General features: G+C 42.2%; 1 protein-coding gene across 1 annotated transcript in view; it reads left to right on the top strand.

Annotated features, from left to right (window-relative positions):
• LOC137323169 (relaxin receptor 2-like) overlaps positions 1-22,116 on the top strand; it is a 125,632-nt gene that overhangs the window by 15,658 nt on the left and 87,858 nt on the right. Inside the window, exons 2-4 of the mRNA XM_067986678.1 lie at positions 4,239-4,385; positions 6,496-6,573; positions 14,419-14,524. Coding sequence (XP_067842779.1) covers positions 4,239-4,385; positions 6,496-6,573; positions 14,419-14,524 — 331 coding nt within the window. The remainder of the gene's footprint in view (positions 1-4,238; positions 4,386-6,495; positions 6,574-14,418; positions 14,525-22,116) is intronic.

Below are 22,116 nucleotides of genomic sequence, written 5' to 3'. Positions count from 1 at the left end.
TATCTAGGATTGCAACGGGATCTTGATAAATTGGGCCAGTGGGCCGATGAATGGCAGATGAAGTTCAATTTCGATAAATGTGAGGTGATGCATTTTGGTAGATCGAATCGGGCCAGGACCTACTCCGTTAATGGTAGGGCGTTGGGGAGAGTTATAGAACAAAGAGATCCAGGAGTACAGGTTCATAGCTCCTTGAAAGTGGAGTCACAGGTGGATAGGGTGGTGAAGAAAGCATTCGGCATGCTTGGTTTCATTGGTCAGAACATTGAATGCAGGAGTTGGGATGTCTTGTTGAAGTTGTACAGGGCATTGGTGAGGCCACACTTGGAGTACTGTGTACAGTTCTGGTCACCTTATTATAGAAAGGATATTATTAAACTAGAAAGCGTGCAGAAAAGATTTACTCGGATGCTACTGGGACTTGATGGTTTGACTTATCGGGAGAGGTTAGATAGACTGGGACTTTTTTCCCTGGAGAGTAGGAGGTTAAGGGGTGATCTTATAGAAGTCTATAAAATAATGAGGGGCATAGATAAGGTAGATAGTCAAAATTTTTTCCCAAAGGTAGGGGAGTCTATAACGAGGGGGCATAGATTTAAGGTGAGAGGGGAGAGATACAAAAGGGCCCAGAGGGGCAATTTTTTCACTCAAAGGGTGGTGAGTGTCTGGAACGAGCTGCCAGAGGCAGTAGTAGAGGCGGGTACAATTTTGTCTTTTAAAAAGCATTTGGACAGTTACATGGGTAAGATGGGTATAGAGGGATATGGGCCAAGTGCAGGCAATTGGGACTAGCTTAGTGGTATAAACTGGGCGACATGGACATGTTGGGCCGAAGGGCCTGTTTCCATGTTGTAACTTCTATGATTCTATGATTCTAAGTGTGAGGTGATGCATTTCAGGAGGGCAAACAAGGCAAGGGAATACACAATAAATGGGAGGATACTGAAAGGTGTAGAGGAAGTGAGGGACCTTGGAGTACATGTCCACAGATCCCTGAAGGTTGCAGGACAGGTAGATAAGGTGGTTAAGAAGTCATATGGAATATTTTCCTTTATTAGCCGAGGCATAGACTATAAGAGCAGGGAGGTTATGCTGGAATTGTATAAAACACTGGGTAGGCAACAGCTTGAGTACTGTGTACAGTTCTGGTCGCCGCATTATAGGAAGGATGTAATTACACTAGAGAGGATGTTGCTGGGACTGGAGAATTTTAGCCATGAGGAAAGATTGGATAGGCTGGGGTTGTTCTCTTTGGAACAGAGGAGGCTGAGGGGTGATTTAATTGAGGTGTACAAAATTGAGCGGCCCAGATAGAGTGGATACGAAGGACTTATTTCCCTTAGCAGAGAGGTCAATAACCAGGGGGCATAGATTTAAAGTGATTGGTAGAACGATTAGAGGGGAGATGAGGAAAAATCTTTTCACTCAGAGTGGTAGGGGTCTGGAACTCATTGCCTGAAAGGGTGATAGAGGCAGAAACCCTCAACTCATCTAAAAAGTACCTGGATGTGCACCTGAAGTGCCGTGACCTACAAGGCTACGGACCAAGTGCTGGAAAGTGGGATTAGGCTGGGTGGCTCATTTTCGGCCAGCATGGAAATGATGGGCCGAATGGCCTCCTTCTGTGCCGTAAATTTTCTATGAGTCTATGATTAACGTTCTATTGGTCCCCAACCCTGACCCAAAATGCCATGGTCACCACATTGAGGACTTTGATTTTGCTACTTTCTTTTGTAGTGTCACCATTTGTTACAATAAATGTAATGCATGCAGTATTAATGGCTGTTTTTTAATAGTTCAAAAAAGTGAAGGAATATTGTGCAGGAAAATGTGCTTTTTTCAGATTTTGCACCTCGTTTCAACACCAAATGGTTGAGTACAGTATAAGTTTGAATTAGGGTAGGTGACTATTTTAACAAAGAGATCACAAAGCTGTGCAATATAAACCAAGTTCATTCCCAGCCTGTGCTGACTTAGAGAAAGGTTTAGATAATTCTATCCTCAATTTTCTTATTCCAAATGGTTTCACCGGTGGTTCATTAAATTGGACATTTTGTGCTCCTGAAATCATTGTGCTTACAAATCTGTGAAAGAGCAAAGATCAATGAAATTGTTTAGATATGACTCGAACCATTGACTGGATCTGGAATTCATTTGTCTCAGTAACTTGTTTTCTGGAACTATAGGTAAAGTTTTGGCAGTGTGCTTTGGGAATGGGTAATTATCATGGCCGGTAAAACCCAATGTGGGAAGTTTTACCAGCCAAACGTCTGCAAATGTGAAGTACAGATTTAATAGTGTTTGTCAGGTGCAGTTTTGTGAAAGTTATCCAACATAATTTAAGTTTTCTTGTGCACACACAGGGGTAGATTTTGACCATTGGATGGGCGACTGGCAGAGCGCGCTGATCGGCCGCCCATTCTGGCGATGAAGTGGCCCCTGTGATTTTGAGGCTCTGGCCTCATTTAGATCCACCAGGCGAGCTGTGGGGCCCCAATCAGGGTCCCGACGCAGCTCGCCAATTTGAACACTGGAAATCGGGTGAAATCTGTCGCCAGCAAGGTAAGTTGTGGGGGGGTTTGGAGGTCGTATTCATGGAGGGTGGGGGTTCTGGGGATGTAGCAGCCCAGATTATTTGTGTGGGCCCCGGAGGAGCACTCCCATTACTTATGACATAATGCTGTGGCTACTGAACCTACTAGTTTGACACAATAGGAATTTTTAGAGCCATGTACATGAACCACACCAAATTATACTTTTGGCTTGCATTGCGTTCTGCTGAGACAAAACAAATTGATACTTAAACTCACTACAGAACTGCCAAAAAGCTTAAAATATTGGCTCGGGCACCTTTTTTTATTTCAACTGTTGTGAAGCTGAAGCACTGAGACTGGCTGGTTTCACACCTGATGCATACTGTTAGACTAACACTGGTTCTAGTCCAGTTCTTTTCACTTATCTTAAATGCTTGGACATGGTCATTGTGTTGCGGTGCCTTAAGATGTACAGTATAACTGCACTATTACACTATTATGGTTCTTTAAGGTCAATAGGGAAGAGAAGACTTTCATCAGTCTGGGCTGGTTTGGAACCTAGGTCACAGATGGAAGGGTAGGCTTCTAACCCCATAGAAGCAGGAGTAGGCCATTCAGCCCCTCGAGCCTATTCCGCTGTTCAATTGGATCATGGTTGAGCTGTATCTTAACACCATCTACCCGCCTTGGTTCCGTAACCTTTAATACCCTTGCCTAACAAAAATCTATCAATCTCCGTTTTTAAATTTTCAATTGACCTAGCCTCAACAGCTTTTTGGGGGAGACAGTTTCAGATTTCCACTACCCTTTGAGTGAAGAAATGCTTCTTGACATCATCCCTGAATGGCCTAGCTCTAATTTTAAGGTAAAGCCCCCTTTTTCTGGACTCCCCCACCAGAGGAAATAGTTTATTTCTATCTGCCCTATCAATTCCTTTAATCATCTTAAGCATCTCAGTTAGATCACCCCTTTCTTAAATAAATTCATAGTTCAGAATATATTATAGACAAAACTGATCAAGTTACAAGTTTACCATAGGCAGCTGTACTTAAAAGGAAAATAATCATTTTTTTTAAGAAGTTGAACAGAAGGGCAAAACTGGAGAATTTTTTTTAAAGAAGGATGGTATGTATATTTTTTGGATTTTCTTCCAAATCTGCGGATGTTGGGCTTCTCCAATTGCTCAGTAAAGTGGATGCACAGCAAGATGTGATACTGAGCCTCGTTTGTGATTTCAGTGCCTACTTTTGCTGAACTAACTAATCTCAACTGGGGCAATATTGGGGCACTACCATTTTCCTTGGCATCCTCAGACCAGGGAGGAAAAAAAAAACAACCAGGCTTCCTACTCTTAACTGCTATTCTGTAACCGCAATTGAAGAGTGTGTGTGTGGGTATGGAAGTCTGTGAAGAGAGGATGTGGCTTGGCTGTGATGCCCACTGTGAATGAATAACCTCATACTCGCTATCTAGGCCCACACATGAACTTCAGCAACAGTCAGTGCCCGCAAGTGAGAATAGAAACTGAGAGAAAATTAGAAAAAGAAAACAAAATGTTTAAATCATTTTGTTCTTTCAAGTGGATTTGGATGAATTTAAAGTGTCGACACTTAAACAGTCTGTTCCTTTTAGTAGAGTAGATACAAATGTAGATCTTCATGTTAAAACAATTTGAGTGTTTTTTTTCCTCTTTTTCCTCTTTAGAACTTGTGATGACAGAAACTATCTCTCAGAATCCTGGTTGCCCAATTGGACTCTTCCCATGTGGCAATCTCTCTGTATGTATACCGCAGTCATCGCATTGCAATAAAATTAAAGACTGTGAAAATGGAGCTGATGAGGAGGATTGTGGTAATGTACTTTTTATCATCTGAAATGGAGTAACATGTCAGACTGTCATTTACATTGCATATAATTCCTGTTTGAGAAAATGTATTGTTGGAACAATTATTATAATCTGACTTGTTGTTACATGCTGTCTGAATTAGAAATGCTTATTCATTGGAAGTTGCCAGTGCTGCAAAGTTGCACAGTTAAAAAAATTGTGACTATACAAAGAAGTAGATTCACCGAGAATAAGATAAATATGGTATTTGTTTTGGTCCACCGCACCCCGCGGCCCCCCCCCCCCCCATAAATTTGGAATAGATGCAGAACATTTTGGGAAGTCAGAATGCTATTGTATTACCTAGTTATCTCTAGCTGTTATGCCTTTTCATTTTTTTTAAAATTTGACCTTTTACAATGATTTCCAAACATATTTTTGTCCATACACACTCTTTCACAACAATGATTACAATAATATTAAATAGCTTTAGAATCTTGGCCATTACCTCCAGCATTTTAGACTGAGTTTCAAATGCTATTGGGGTATTAGCTTCTACTGGAGCTTAGAATTGATTCCACAGAGAGTATGGTAACTGCCATGCTGCATTGCCAAAAGTGATTCAGCATTGTAAACTAAAAAAACATAATATTTTCTAGTGAAGAAATGAATGTTGTAGGTTTACTCCTGAAGATTTTGTTATTTTAAAGCATTGTCATTGTATGCCTGTAAAAATTATTTTCTGAAATGTTTGCAAGTTAGTTACACATGGAAAAGATAATTAAATGTATTTTACTATAATATAGGTCATGTATTGTTGTATTTTAGATTGCACATCTGCACTGAAAGATTTTTGAAGTCTTCCCATGTACCTCACACATTGTCTGATGTTTGGTCCCCTTGACATTGGGGCTGAGCTGTACTGGTCTGACCATGTAGATTTGATTGCTGAGCATCAATTGTAGCACTAGAGAGTAAGGGACAGAAAATATGGGCTGAAGTAACTGGTGCAGCAGTTGGGGTGCTGCTACAATTGACCACAAAGCCGTGGCTATATAGGGAGCAAAAAAAAATCTAGGTTTTCCACTTCTCTTAACTATCCAGTGACCTCTACCAAAAGCACATATGGGTGAACATTGGGTGAGAACAGAATCGGGACCACCTGTGATGCATTCAACCATTGGACAGCCTGCTGACACTTGCTGTGGAGGCTCATGTGAAAAATTGGAACTTGAACAAGGTTCAAAAGGACTGCTGGCCCTATGGAATCATACCTCAGCTCATATTAGCTCAGCCATCATAACCTCTAATTGTATTTTGAATGAGCCTAGTGTTTTTGTCTCTTCTTACCTTGCTTGGTAGATTATTATAAATATACTTAAGCAAAATATTTTTTCCTGATATCTGTTCTAAGTTTATTTGTCGCTAATTTCCATTTCTGTCCTCTGGTCCAACGTTCTTAGCTTACTTTGAAGTAGAATCATAGTATCATAGATTGGTTACAGCACAGAAGGAGGCCATTCACCCAGTTGAGCCCGTGCAAGCTCTCTGCAAGAGCAATCCAGCTAGTTCCCATTCCCTCACCCTTTCCTATTAGCCCTGTAAATTTTTTCCCTTCAAGTACTTATCCAATTCCCTTTTTGAAAACCATGATTGAATCTGCCTCCACCACCCCCTCAGGCAGTGAATTTCAGATCATAACCATTCGCTGCGCAAAAAAGTTTTTCCCCTTGTTGCCTTTGGTTCTTTTGCCAATCACCTTAAACCTGTGTCCTCTGGTCCTTGACCCTTCTGCCAATGGGAACAGCTTCTCTCTATCTACTGTGTCTAGACCCCTCATGATTTTGAACACTTCTATCGAATCTCCTCTCAACCTTCTCTGATCTAAGGAGAACAACCCCAGCTTCTCCAGCCTATCCACATAACTGAAGTCCTTCATCCCTGGAACCATTCTAGTAAATCTCTTCTGCACCCTCTCTAAGGCCTTCACATCCTTCCTAGTAATCAAATGCTCTCATTATTTTAATTTTGATTTTAATCCTGGGATTAAAAGGCCTTGTATTACTATAATCAGCTTTAAGTACTTTTTTGTGTGAAAAATTTGCTTAAAATGTGCTTTGCTATCTTTTCTTTTAGACGACAATACTGGCTGGGCAGATATGTTTGAAATCATCTTCAGTTCAACTCGCAATGAGAACATATCAGAAGTTTGCTGTAAGTGATTTAGTCTCAAACTCCTGTTGTCTTAAAAATCTTGATATCTATCATTTGTTTTTTTTAAAAACCTGATAAAACTGGAACCTTATTTCAGACATTAGAGGATTAAAATTCTGGCAACGCTATTGCAATGCCAGAAGTGCAGTGGGCTGGAATTTCCATTTACCACTTTCACCTTGCCTTAACCCCATCCCTAGTGATGGGATCATTTAAATATTCGGGCAGGCTCCCACATCTGTAGTGATCTAACGGAGGTGCCTGGCCCACTGAGGCAATGCAATCTCAGCGCGACATTCTACCACTCCAGGAAGGAGAACAAGAAGCCATTTGGACTGAAGAGAAGACACCAAAGTAAATTAAGTTCTTGAGTGGTGACGTTTCATCCCAGTATTCAGAGGGATCGATTGCTGTTTATCTTTTTTTTACTTTGGGGCCACCTTAAGGCTCACATGGGTCTCACTGAATCTATCGAGGGCACTTCAGGTGGAATTCCCAGGGTAGCCTGGCAACGAGGTAATGTAGTGGGAATTCCACCTGGAGATCTGTTTGGTAAGCACTTTCCTAAGTCTAATTTTTTTTAAATGTTCCTATTTATAGGGCCCTTCCATAGAGCTCCATGTAGCCTCAATTTTATTAAGAAAAGAATGAAGCAGTATACTGATGCAAAAAGATCTGTCTACACACTAATCCAAGGGCATTTTTTTTACCCCTTAATGGCCACCAAGTTTCTGCTATATCTTGTTAATTGATTGTGCTCGAACCATTTATAAGTACACCATAATTATTGCTATAATTAGGAATTAATATGGGATGGGGAGAGGTTACAGTAATGAAGAGTTGCCCATTTCAATTGTTTTGTATTATGTCTGGAAGTAAGATTTTAAAAACCTGTTATACTTCTAGTTTTAGGTAGCAATTGTAATATGATTTTGGCGGGGTTAAGAAGTCCAATTCTAGCTTTAGATTCAGTGGGGGCAAGTTTCAGGTGACCGGTTCCATTGGACAGGAGGACAGCAGTGCAGGCCCACTGCCCGTCTGATGGAATCAGTGCAAGGCCCAACTAATTTAGCAGCAACAACAACTTGCATTTTTATAGCTCCTTTAATGTAGTAAAACGTCCCAAAGAACTTCACAGCAGCAAAATCAAATAAAAATTGACACTTGAGCCAAAGAAGGAGATATTCGGACAGGTGACTAAAAGCTTGGTCAAAGGGATGGGTTTTAAGAAGGATCTTAAAGGAGGAGAGAGAGGTGGAGAGGCGGAAAGCTTTAAGGAGGCAATTCCAGAGCTTAGGGCCTAGATGTCTGAAACCACGGCCGCCAATGTTGGAGGATATGAAGGAAGTGGGGGGTATGCAAGAGGCCAGAATTGGAGGAATGCAGAGTTCACAGAGGGTAGGCTGGAGGAGGTTAGGGAGGGGCAAGGCCATGGAGGGATTTGTACACATGAATGAGAATTTTAAATATTAAATAAGGCATCTGCCTGTTTTAAGTGGGAGCTTTGGCTTCCCATTTCAAGGCTCGCTTGACAATCAAGTTAGGTGGGCCTCAAGAGGCAAATTGGTGGGTGATTTTTTTCAAAAAAAAATTGTCTACTGAATGCCCCGACTTTCAGTGTGAATAGGGCAGTAGGCAGACGAAAATAACCCCCAGTGAGTTTTAGTTTCAATTGGATCAGACTGAATGTCCAAACTCTAGTCAGCTTGGACCTTTTTGGTCATTGTCTTTCAAATAATCATAGTAAGTACAGCACTGGTGGAGGCCATTCAGCCATCGTACCTGTGCTGGCTCTTTGAAAGAGCTATCCAATTAGTCCCATTACCCTGCACTTTCCCCATAGTCCTGCAAATTTTTTCCCTTCAAGTATTTATCTAATTCCCTTTTGAAAGTTGCGATTGAATGTGTTTCTGTTACCCTTTCAGGCAGTGCATTCCTGATCATTACAACTCGCTACGTAAAAAAATGTTTCCTCATGTCGCCTCTGGTTCTTTTGCTATCACCTTAAATCTGTGACCTCTGGTTACCGTCACTTCTGCTGCTGGAAACAATTTCTCCTTATTTACTCTGATCAAAACCGTTCATGATCTTGAACACCTCGATCAAATTTCCCCTTAACCTTCTTTGTTCTAAGGAGAACAACCCCAGCTTCTCCAGTCTCTCCACATAATTGAAGTCCCTCATCTCTGGTATCATTCTAGTAAATCTCCTCTGCACCCTCTCTAAGGCTTTGACATCCTTCCTAAAGTGTGGTGCCCAGAATTGAACACAATACTCCAGCTGAGGCCGAACCAGTGTTTATAAAGGTTTAGCACAACTTCCATTATGTCTTTATTAATAAAGTCCAGGATCCCATATGCTTTTTTAACAGCCTCCTCAACTTGTCCTGCCACCTTCAAAGATTTGTGTATGTGCACCCCTAGGTCTCTCTGTTCCTGCACCCCCTTTAAAATTGTACCATTTAGTTTATATTGCCTCTCCTCATTCTTCCTACAAAAATGCATCACTTCACACTTCTTTGCGTCAAAATTTCATCTACCATGTGTCTGCCCATTTCACCAGTCTGTCTATGTCCTCCTGAAGTCTGTTCCTATCCTCCACATTGTTTACTACATTTCCGAGTTTCGTGTCATCTGCAAATTTTGAAATTATACCCTCTATACCCAAATCCAGGTCATTAATATATATCAAAAAGAGCAGTGGTCCTAATACTGACCTCTAGGGAACACCACTATATACTTCCATCCAGTCTGAAAAACGGCCATTCACCACTACTCTCTGCTTTCTGTCCCCTAGTCAATTTTGGATCCATGCTGCCACTGTCCATTTAATTTGTTTTTGCTAACAAGTCTATTATGTGGTACTTTATCAAATACCTTTTGAAAGTCCATATCCACGAGATCAACTGCACTACCCTCATCAACCCTCTCCGTTACTTCATCAAAGAACTCAATCAAGTTAGTCAAACACGATTTTCCTTTAATAAATCCATGCTGACTTTCATTTATTAGCTCATACTTTCCCAAGTGCCAATTAGTTTTATCCCAGATTATTGTCTCTAAAAGTTTCCCCAGCACCAACATTAGGCTGACTGGCCTGTAATTGCTGAGTTTATTCCCCTCCCCTTTTTTGAACAGGGTTGCAACATTTGCAATCCTCCAGTCCTCCGGCACCGTCCCCATATCTGAGGAGGATTGGAAGATTGTGGCCAGAGCCTCTGCAATTTTCACCCTTCCCTCAGTAACCTAGGGTGCATCCCATCTGGACCAGGTGAATTTCCTACCTTGAATACTGCCAATCGTTTAAGTGCCTCCTCTTCATCTGTTTTTATCCTATCCAATATTGCCACTACCTCCCCCTTTACTGCTATAATGACAGCATCCTCTTCTCTAGTGAAGATGGATGCTAAACCTTTATAAAACATTGGTTAGGCTTCAGCTGAAGTATTGTGCCCAATTCTGGGCACCGCACTTTAGGAAGGATATGAAGGCCTTAGAGAGGGTGCAGAAAAGAGATACTAGAATGGTTCCAGGGATGAGGGACTTCAGTTACATGGATAGACTGGAGAAGTTGGAGTTGTTCTCCTTTAGAGCAGAGAAGGTGGAGAGGAGATTTGATAGATGTGTTCAAAATCATGAAGGGTTTAGATAAAGTAAATAAAGAGAAACTGTTCCCATTGTGGAACAGTCGAGAATCAGAGGACACAGATTTAAGGTGATTGGCAAAAGAACCAAAGGCAACATGAAGAAAAACTTTTCTACGCAGCAAGTGATTATGATCTGAAATGCGCTGCCTGAAAGGGTGGTGGAAGCAGATCCAATCATGGCTTTCAAAAAGGAATTGGATAAATACTTGAAGGGAAAAAATATGCAGGGCTACGGGGGGAGGGGGGGAGTGGGGGAATGTGACTAACTGGATTCCTCTTTCAAAGAGCCGGCATGGGCTCGATGGGCCAAATGGCCTCCTTCTGTGCTGTAACCATTCTTTGATTCTACCTCAGCCATGCCCTCTGCCTCCACAAGAAGATCTCCTTTTTTGTCCCTAATCGGTTGCACTCTTACTTTGATTATCCCTTTACTATTTACATGTTTATAAAAGACTTTTGGATTCCCTTTTATGTTAGCCGCTAATCTATTTTCATGCTCTCTCTTTACCTCTACTTATTCTCTTTTTTAGATCTCCTCTGTACTTTATTCAGCCTGGTTCTCTACTGTATTATGAACTTTACATTCGTCATAAGCCTCCTTTTTCTGTTTCATTTTAATCTCTACATCTTTAGCCATCCAGGAAAAGCTAGCTTTGCTTGCCCTTCCTTTCTCCCTCCATAGGAATGTGTATATGCTGTACCGGAACCAACTCCTCCTTGAAGGCCTCCCATTGTTCAAATACTGTTTTTCTACCGATTTTTGATTCCAATCAACCTGGGCAAGATCCCTTTTTAACTCTCTGAAATTTGTCCTCTTCCAGTTAAGCATTTTCACGTTTGATTGTTCCTCGTCCTTTTCCACAACTATTCTAAACCTAATGATATTATGATCACTGTTCCCCAAATGCTCCCCCCACTGAAATATGTTCCACTTACTCTACTTCATTCCCCAGAACTAGATCCAGTGCTGTTTCCTTCCTTGTTGGGTTGGAAACACACTGGGGTAAATATTAACTGAGACCTGGGAAGGGATTTGTGGGGGGAAGATTTCTGGGTGTGAAATCTGGAAGGTAAGTGGCTGGGTCGTGATCAACCCAGTGGGGGGCCCAGCAAGAAGATCGAGGTGGGGGGCCAGCAAAAAGACTGGAGGTCACTGGAAGTCCAGTGCAGATTTGGAGGAAGGTGGGGGTCCACCTTCGGTGGGGGTGTCTGCCATTTGGATGCTCGGGGGTGGTCCGCCAGCAGGAGTGGGGGAGGTTTGCGGCTGATCACGGGGGTTCTGTCGGCCAGGTGAGCTTGTTGGGCCTGGTTGAAGCACTTCTGCTCCTCCGGGCCCACAAGAAGTGCAACAAAGGCACTCCCCTCATGGATCCGATCCTTCCTGCCTGCTTTCACCTGACAATCAATGACAACAGCAACAACTTGCATTTATGTAGCACCATTAACGTAGTAAAACATCCCAAGGCGCTTCACTGGAGCGTTATCAAATAAAATTTCACACCGAGCCACGTAAGGAGGTATTACGACAGATGACCAAAAGCTTGGTCAAAGAGGTAGGTTTTAAGGAGTGTCTTAAAGGAGGAGAGAGAGATAGAGAGGCGGATAGGTTTAGGGAGGGAAATCCAGAGCTTAGGCCTAGGCAGCTGAAGGCACGGCCGCCAATGGTGGAGCAATTAAAATCGGGGATGCGCAAGAGGCAAGAATTGGAGGATCTCAGAGATATCAGAGGGTTGTAGGGCTGGAGGAGATTACAGAGATAGGGACGGGCAAGGCCATGGAGGGATTTGAAAACAAGGATGAGAGTTTTAAAATCAAAGCGTTCCTGGGCTGGGAGCCGATGTAGGTCAGTGAGCACAGGGGTGAACGGGACTTGATGCGAGTTAGGTTTATGGGCAGCAGAGTTTTGGAATGAGCTTAAATTTATGTAGGGTGAAAGATGGGAGGCCAACCTGGAGAGCATTGGAATAGTCCAGTCTGGAGATAACAAAGGCATGGATGAGGGTTTCAGCAGCAGATGAGCTGAGGTAGGGGCGGAGACTGACGATGTTACGGAGGTGGAAGTAGGCGGTCTTGGTGATGGAGCGAATATGTGATTGGAAGCTCATCTCGGTCAAACAGGACGCCAACGGTCTGGTTCAGCCTCAGACAGTGGCCAGGGAGAGGGATGGAGTCGATGACTAGGGAACGGAGTTTGCAGTGGGGACCAAAAACAATGGCTTCGGTCTTCCCAATATTTAATTGGAGGAAATTTTTGCTCATCCACTACTGGATGTCGAACAAGCAGTGTGACAAATGAGCGACAGTGGAGGGGTCAAGGGAGGTGGTTGTGAGGTAGAGCTGGATGTCGTCAGCTTACATGTGGAATCTGACGTTGTGTTTGCGGATGATGCCGCTGAGGGACAGCACGTATATTTGGAATCGATAGGAAACCTGAACAGGTAATGTTAAATTTGTTTTATTTGTCCAATACACAAAATATTAAGTATCTCAATGAGGTACAATGCCCTTTTAAGTGGGGGCGGGACTTCCTGGTGTCTGATCTTCACATGCAGACAAACCCAGAAGTGGGCCAGTTGGATCCAGGATGTGGTCACGCTCTGAAAACTTGGAATTTTCACTGCCCACCCTCCCCCAATGCACCCGTTCCAGAAAGTTCTCTTGAATACATTTCAGGAATTCCTCTCCCTCTTTGCCCTTTACACAGTTACTATCCCATCTATATTGGGATAATTGAAGTCCCCCACTATCACTACCCTATATTCTTGTACCTTTCTGTAATTTGCCTGCAAATTTTTTCCTCTCTCTCCTTCCCACTATTTGGTGGCCTATAGTATGCACCCAGTAGTGTAATAGCTCCTCCCTTCCTTAATTCTAACCAAATCGATTCTGACTTTGATCCCTCAACTACATCATTCCTTTCCAGTGCTGTAATAGTTTCTTTGATCAATACTGCCAGCCACCATCCTTTCTTTCCTTCCCTATCTTTTCTGAACATCTTGTAGCCAGGAGAATTAAGTCCCCAATCCTCCCCTTCTTTGAGCCAGGTCTCTGTTATTGCCACGATATCATAATCCCATGTGGTGATTTTAGCCTGCAGCTCACCAACTTTATTTAGCACGCTACCTGCATTTACACACATGGGGGTAAATTTTAACTCCCAAGAACGGGTGGGTGGGGGTGGGTGGGCAGTAAGTTTTCAGAGTGGGACTGCATCCTGGCTTCAATGTGCCCACTTCTGGGTTTAACCCAGGCAGGTTTGTCTGGTCTGCAAATGGAGAGCAGGCACTGGGAAGTCCTCCCCTCACATAAAGCCAGCAGGCCAATACATAAAAGGGTAATGTACCTCATTGAGATACTTGAGGTACTTAATATTTTGTGCATTGAAACATTAAAATGAAATTAACCTTGTTCAGGTTTCCCATCGCCTCCAAATCACGTCAGGTGAAAGCTGGCGGGAAGGGCTGGCTCCATGAGGTGAGTGCCTTTATTGCATTTCTTGTGGACCCAGAGGAGCAGGAGTGCTTCAACCAGGCCCAACACGCCCCCCCCCCCCCCTCCGATGGTGGCTGACGCCCCCTCCCCCCCCCCGATACACGATGGTGGCTAACGCCTCCTTCCCTTCCCCCTCCCACCCCCCTCTCTAATGTGCAGCTCCTTTCACTGCCGACAGGCAGACAGCCTGCCAATTAGGCCGGCTGCCGGGTGCGAAACCCAGAAGTGCCATTGATGGGCCTCATTAATCGCGATCCACCCACTTACCTTCCACATTTTGCACCTGGAAACCTTCCCCTGCTCCCTTCCTGGCTGGAAGTTAAAATTTGCCCCATGCACTCCAATCTCATCTTAGACTGCCTCCTTAGATTTTCCCCCTGTCTGATCCCTCCTATTTCTGAACTATTCTTTACTCTAGTGCTACTTGTCCCTCCCAGTCCTTTGTGCACCTTGTTTCTCCTTTCTAATGTTTCATCATAATGCCCACCCCCCTGCCAAATTAGTTTTAAACCCCCCCCCAACTGCACTAGTTAATCTCCCTGTGAGGACGTTGGTCCCAGCTCTGTTGAGGTGCAACCCGTCCATCTTGAACAGATCCCTCCTGCCCCCCTAATATTAGTATACAGAGAAGAAACTTTAGCAGCTGTACAAAAGCTATTGGGAAGTCTTTAGCATATGATCAAATGTGACATGTACTTGTTTTACAGTACTTCAGCACTACCCACAGAAATGTGATTGCCAGGAAACAGAAGTGGAATGTGTAGATGTGAACCTACGCTATGTGCCACAGGTTTCAGTAAATGTGACTTTGCTGTAAGTAAATCCATTATATTTAATTACATTGTGCAGGTATGTCTTTTAGTGTCAATAGAATACCCTTCATGTACTTTACAACTCTTCAAATGTGGGATTTCCATCTATAAAATATAAAAATAGTGGCTGCATACAACAGTTTTTATGTAAAACAAACATTAATACCAGTTTACAGAATTCAGAAAAAGAGAATACACTTTCATAATATCACTTCTACACTCATTCCCACAGACACAAGGGCCACAACATTTATGGGGAGGCGGGGAGGGAGTGGGGGCACGTGTTTGCGGGGGGGAAAGCTGGAAATGCTGGGATGGCAGAGGATTCGGCAGGACCTCATTATCATTTACTCCATTTCCCACCTGGCAGCCGGCCAGATTGACAGCTGGGAAACGTTGGGGATGTCCCCGGAAACTGGGAAACTTTGTGGGGGGTTGGTGGTTGTGGGGGGCGGGGGTGGGGTTGGGGCGTCGGCCGATGGTGGCAGAAGATTTGATTGAGGGGTCGGGGGGGAAGCACTACTGCTCCTCCTGGCCAACAAGTAGTGTTATAAAAAGCACTTACCTGCTGGATCCGGCTGCTTCTGCCTCCCTTCAGCTGCTGGCTTTCCCGAGCCCTGGGAAACCCGGCCCTGAGCCATTAAATTTAAAAGGTTGCCAAAATATCAGGAACGGAGCCTTATTTACATATTATAATCTCAGATCTTCCTCTCCAGAGCGGGTTACTCAGATGCCTCCAAACGCACCGCAGTTAAAATGGGAGCAGGCACTTTCACAGTGGGCTGGGGTCGGGTTTCGCAAATTTGCCAATTAAATCCCACCTCCCGCCTCCTGAACCCACTCCTGCCTGTCGTGGGGGTTTAAATATTCCCCCCAAGCATTCAAACAGCATAATATATTACATTTCAAGACTGACTATTATTATTTCTCCTACATCCATATTCAAACTGATTTTTTTTCATTTTTGCATCTTGTGCGCTATAACTTTTATTCCCACAAAGTTATCAAAGACAATTAGCTTAGTGAAATGATTCACCTTGACCATGAGATGCTTCCCTTGTTCATAGGAGTTACCATTTTCTCTATTTTAAAAAAAAACAGCCTTTGTGTGAACAATGCTGGATCTCGCTGGAGCGAGGCATTTTGCAGCATGCTCCGTTAGTTAGACTTTTTTCTGCATCCTTCAGCTCATAAATTTTTTGCGCCATAACTTGCTGGAAGTGCGAGCTGATAATGGCGTGACCAGGGCAACGGGGCATCTGGGACCTCAGTGAATGGTGGGACCAATAGTGCATCTCCTTAACCAATAGATTTTAGGACTAAGAAAGAAACAGAGGAATGTCTAAGAAGGAGAGCGAATTAGAGTCAAATCAGATACATAAAGAGAGGGAAAGAAATATTGGATTAAAAGAGAGAGGAAAAAGAGACAGAAAAGTAAGAAAAAAATTAAAACATTTTAAATTTGACATTTTTAAAATCTCAAGAACAATTTACCACCTGAAGGAATGAAACTTCACAATTTAAACTGTTCAATTTCTGGGCCAAAGAGGTTGATTGGCACTGCATTAGCAATTATCACGTTGTTAAAGAGGTGCTTACGCTGTTGGTTACCAGACTTAACTTTCTGTGGCGAGCTTAATGGGCAATTAATGTAAAAATCCAGCAAGTTCTTAAAAATAACGGAGACTAAGGGCGAGATGCCATTTGTGCGAAGCAAACGGCAGAGAGGCATAAACCGACCAGCAAGTTCTGGAAATTCGCAACCCACAGTCTATCCTTTAATAACCTGAACTCGCTGGCCGATTTGCACATTAATTTTTTTCAGCAAGATCCAGCCCAATATGCCTAATCATAAATACTGCAGAATAAAATAAAAACAAAGGAACATATTTATTTTATTAGCGTATTACTGTAATCATTATTCATCTGATGTCCAAACCCATTAAGCTCTGTTTTAGTTTTATTTTGGTTGTGAATGGGGGAATTATAAATATTCTCTGCATATCAAAATTGTAATGTATTTTCAAGCAAATCATTACCATGTTCTTGTTCTGGGGACACATCTTGTCAAGTGACTCATTGTTTTCTTACAGTGTAGAAGAAAACACAGCTGTAAAGGATATTTGCGTTTTCTGCCACCCTGGTGTTGAGTTCCAATTAATAATAATGGATTCTCTTCCTCGTGCTCACTACAGGTGCTCCCTTGCTGTCAACTCTTACTCTTCTATACCAAAGGTTCATGGGTTTAAGAGAAAGAAATGACCCTAAATTGAAAACTGTCAAATTTTCTCATGAAAGTGAAGACTTAATAAAATCTATAATGTTAAATGTAAATGAGCACGAAAGAAAAAAGATTAAAAATTAAAGGAGGGATTTTAACCCTGGCTGCCCAGCACAAAACCACTGATATGCCGCTCCTTCTAATGAGCAGGCAGCAAGTCTTTCCTATACATCAATGATCAATACAGGGAATGGTCTTCCAGGTAGGATAGTGGAGGTTAATAAAAACTCTCTGGATTTATTCAAGAAGCAAATCGATAGAGTGATGGGAGAGAGGTGGAGTAAATCATAGGATTCTATGAAAGTCTTTCTAAACCTCCTTTCCACCCATAACCTGTGCTACTCTGTTCTGAAGTGTTTTAATTACAATATTATCTTAGTCATCCATATATGATGCATTCTAGGTTGCACAGACCATAACACAGATTGGGGGTCATTTTAATTTTTGGCAATAGTGTAAAATGGCAATATCGGATTGGCCCGCATGTCATACACCTCCCGATTTTCCATTGTATTGAAATCAATTTGGTTCCATTTGAAGTTCCATTAGGCCCTACTTACCTGTGCTGAATTTAAGTAGGCCCCTCTCAAAAGGTTAAAGGACACTCGCCTGAAACTGGCGGAGTCTTTCTTTAAATATGCGTGATGTGGAGATGCCGGTGATGGACTGGGGTTGACAATTGTAAACAATTTTACAACACCAAGTTATAGTGCAACAATTTTATTTTAAAATCCACAAGCTTCCTCCTTCCTCAGGTGAATTTCCACATTCACCTGAGGAAGGAGGAAGCCTCAAAGCTTGTGGATTTTAAAGCAAAATTGTTGGACTATAACTTGGTGTTGTAAAATTGTTTACAATTTAAATATGCAGATCAGGCCCCAACTTCTATTTTAACCGTTGGCCTGAGCAGGGATTTCATTCTGGCTTTCCCACCAGATGAAGCTAGTTGGAAGTTGAGGAGGGACCAGAAGATGCCCAAACGGTAAGTTTTTCTTTTACTTGTGTGGCCAGGAAGAACAGGAGTGCTCCTTTGAGCCCCTCAAGAAAAGTTTAAGTCTCCCTTACCCCAGGCTCCCCCCATCCCTTCTCCCCATCATGACACTCTCCCAAAGCCCTCTCCCCGCAACTCGCGTTCCTTCAGTCCCGGCTGGCAGCTTTCTGCTGCCAAACATTCCGCTCCTGCTCGCCAGCCAGCTACTGCTTCCCGTTAGTTTCAGACGGGCAATTGACCAGGGGCATGCAGATGAGGTCCGAGAGTTTAAAATCTCAAGACTCACGTTGATGAAGCCAGGGGATTTGCCTCGTTCCGCACCTGCCAGATTCCCACTCCAAGTTAAAATCAGGGCTTAAACAAAGGGTAAAAAGATACATCACAGAAAAGGCTGTCCTGTTTAAAATTTTATAATTTGACTATAGGTCTTTGTCCAATTTATTTCCATTTTACTAAATTCCCTCTCATAGTTTTATTACCATGATATTTATAATTTACTTTTTCCTCTTGTCCAAGAAAGGAGCTTGGTTTAAAAAACTAAAAATTATACAAACAAAAGTATACATTGTAAAAAGGTGGTGAGCCAGATGGTGATGGAGCGAATATTACAGTCTAGTCTTCAGTTGCTTCCAAGCCTTTATTCTCAGAGCTACCCTTTACACATTGTGCCTCCCCCAAGTAAGCTCCCTCCTATAAATGGATACGAGAGCCCCAATTGATACCCACCGCCTGAATACAATTAACACTAATTGATATAAATCACCTGGATACAATTAACAGACATAACTAAGAAGACAAATGAGAGGGTCATTATAGAGATATACAATATACTAATTGCACTAAAAAAAGCATTATTTCATGTTCGAACAAGGGAACATGGGAATAGACTAGTAAAAGCAAGATCAGGACTGATATCCGAAGCATTTCTTTATGTAAAGAGTGACCAATACATGGAATGGTCTTCCAGGTAGGATAGTGGAGGTTAATAAAAACACTCTGGATTTATTCAAGAAGCAAATTGATAGTGATGGGAGGGAGGTGGAGTAAATCATAGGATTCTATGAAAGGATGATCTAGAATCAGCTCCCATCAGCGGCACTTCTCTTAATTCTAATTTCCAATGCCCATAAAAGTTTTTTTTTTAAATGCAATAAGTACTCAAAGTCATGTTCATTAAGTTAATTTTTAGAGGCTTTCTCAAAAAAAGAAATTTCATGTGTAAAATTAACTTTTGAGAGGGGCCTACTTAAATTCAGTACAGGTAAGTAGGGCCTAATGGAACTTCAAATGGAACCAAATTGATTTCAATACAATGGAAAATCGGGAGGTGTATGACATGCGGGCCAATCCAATATTGCCATTTTACACTAGTGCCAAAAATTAAAATGACCCCCAATCTGTGTTATGGTCTGTGCAACCTAGAATGCATCATATACGGATGACTAAAATAATATTTTAATTAAAACACTTCAGAACAGAATAGCACAGGTTATGGGTGGAAAGGAGGTTTGGAGAGACTTTCAACCTCATGGACAGATTTTTGGCCTTAGTTTTAATGCTCGGGTGCTGAAGTCTCCATGCTTAGTTTGTTAGCTTCTGCTCACGTCTACCAATGGGACACATGACTACAGCTATAAGATCAAAGAAAATAATTGACTGCTACCTTTTCAAAACTCAAGTTGTTTGAACAGTAGAGCCCATGGGAGACATAGCTGCAATCAAATGTTTTGAAGTGATGCCCTGTGTTGCTTAGTTTCGGGATCATAAGGATTTCTATTTAACCACCATGTTGGTTGACATTTTGTCTATGAAGGACTTCAGTACAGTCATTAATGCAGCATATTATGGATTCTGTATCTTCAGTGGATCTTTCTATCCTCTCCTCCAACACTATGTATAGTTGCTATGGCATTGTGGCTATCTTTGTGCTAAAACACACTTGCTTTGAACATAAGTCCATTGAGCCGCCAGCCCCCTCACCCCTGTCCCACCTTCCCGCCATACATGTCTGACCTTCTATTTGTGACTTGGATCTATAATGCCTGTGGCCTCTCATTAGCCTCTACCAGACACATTGAACCTTTTGGAGATGCTACATCCTCCATATTAAGTAAGTAGGTGCTGGTAGCTCTGTATCTGTGTTGGTAACCAATATAGTCACAGTGTGAATATTGGTGTTATGTGGTGTAGTAGTCTGCTTTACACTAGATGGATCAGGCCTAGCTGCAAAGGGAAAAATGGATACCACAGAGGTTTAAATTCATAGTCAAAAATAAAAGCTAAAGACAAATTGTTATACATAAAGCTAGGTTCGCAATACAGGATGCCAGCTTTTAATCTGAAAAAAAACACACTATTTAGTATCCTTCCCTAAATTAAGTCCCATCTCTTCTAAACGTCATTACAGGCACTGATCAAGAACATAAAGATGTAGTGAAAATCCATTGGATAGCAATAGGATGAAAAGGTAGGCTGAAAGCATTGTTACTATAAGAGAAAGAAATATTCACCAGCCCAAATATACAATAGGTTCTAACTTCAGATGCTGAAATCTAATTATAAAAATCTGTTGGACTTGTATGTCACTAAGGTTGTTCTGTCACAGATAACCACGTAAGTCAAATTAAAGCTGGCATGTAATACAATGGAGCTAAAGATAGGTTCTGTACTGTTACTTCCTGAACTTGTGGCGATCACTTGCAATCTGAATTTCAAATCATCATCTGAGCATCAGCTTATCCAACAAGTGGAGATAAAAAATTTAAAAGCTGTCTTCCATACAAAGGAGACGGTTTGTTTAAGCTATCTGCAACATGGTTCCGATCCATCATTTATTCCTTGTAACATTACTCTGATCAATTCAGTAACTGAATCCAATTCTTTGCACTTCTTGCCTCAGTGCTTACTAACGTGGACTGCAAGACGGGGAATAAATTCAGCTGAGAAGGTAGCTGAAAAGTACCAGACAATTCTATCATTTCTTGCCACACTGGTTATAGATAAGGGGGATAATTTTCACTTTAACCGCCTTGACACCAGCGGAGCGGATCGCCCGCTCGTTGTAGAACCCGCCTGATTTTCATTCCTTGACATCAATTTGAGTACGAGATCAAAACTGGTTGTAAACTTATATTATAGGTTTAGAGTATATGCCATACCAGCAACTTTTATGCAAGGTGGTCAACTGTCAAGTGATAATCTGCACTGAAAGATAACCGCCACTCAGGGTTCACAGATCAAGACTTTGTAGGGTGTTTTGGGGGTGTTCTCACCCTATTGATCGGTGCCGATATCGAGTCCCCGGTCTAGCCCAGGAACACCTATACCTCACAGATCGGGGTCCAGGAAAAACGGGACTTATGCTAACGCACCCAGTGATGGATCACGTAGCCGAATAGCACAAAGAACACACAAACTCGGTGTTTGATTTTTGAATTGGAAGGTTGGTTTTATTGTACCGCCAACGCGAAGAAAATGACGATTAGAATGGTCCTACGCAATCCTTGCACACTTTCGGGTCTGGCTGACCTGTTCTCTCATGTAGGGTTCGTTGGTTTCGCTGGAAGCCGCTCTCCTCTCTCTCTCTCTCTCGAGAGAGCTCGGGTGGCGGAGGAATCAGTCCAAAGGTCAGGGCTGAGTTGCATGAGTGAGGAATCCGAGAGATAAAAGAGAAAAAAGGGGGTTTCGGGCTTCCACTTTTATACCCCTCTCTTACAGTAGTTTTTAATGCTAACAAGGTTACTTCAATGCTCGTTTAAAAGTTCTTTCAAAGCCTCTTAAAAGTCCTTGATGGGTTTCGATGGCCCCTCGTCTTGCTGCAGTTGCCTCTCTCGATGGGCTATTGTTCTTCAAATTAATGCTGATTGTTGATCACCTGCTATACAGGGCTCCTTTTGTATCCAACTTCCTAGGTGTTGATCGGTTTTGCTTTAAAACAAAGACATGGCTCCACCTTGTCTGGAGATGTGATTCACTGGGTGGTGGCTGTTTAATTCAACCTTGTTTTTTTCCCGCATACCACTGCGTTTTGTTGATTCATTTGGTGACCTTTCAACTGCACCTTCCATCTTAGAATTTTGGTCAATGGCCAATTTTTACAGACTCAGGGAAAAGGTGGAATTCACTGAATTCTACAACTTCCATAAATGGACAATTTACACAACAGATTTTACAATAAATGTCTCCATTTTAATGAGAAGCCAGGAACCCGTCAATTTATTTCAGATATGGTTTAAGTTGATTGTCATGTTTTACCTATGTGAAAATAATATATTTATCAAATATTGCAGTAATTCTTTACAGAAGTTTTTTCTGAGCTGTC

This window comes from Heptranchias perlo, chromosome 6 (assembly GCF_035084215.1).
Source record: "Heptranchias perlo isolate sHepPer1 chromosome 6, sHepPer1.hap1, whole genome shotgun sequence".
Classification (NCBI taxonomy): Eukaryota; Metazoa; Chordata; class Chondrichthyes; order Hexanchiformes; family Hexanchidae; genus Heptranchias; species Heptranchias perlo.
The sequence above is the reverse complement of the archived record's forward strand: the minus strand, read 5'-3'. Positions and strand labels throughout refer to the sequence as shown.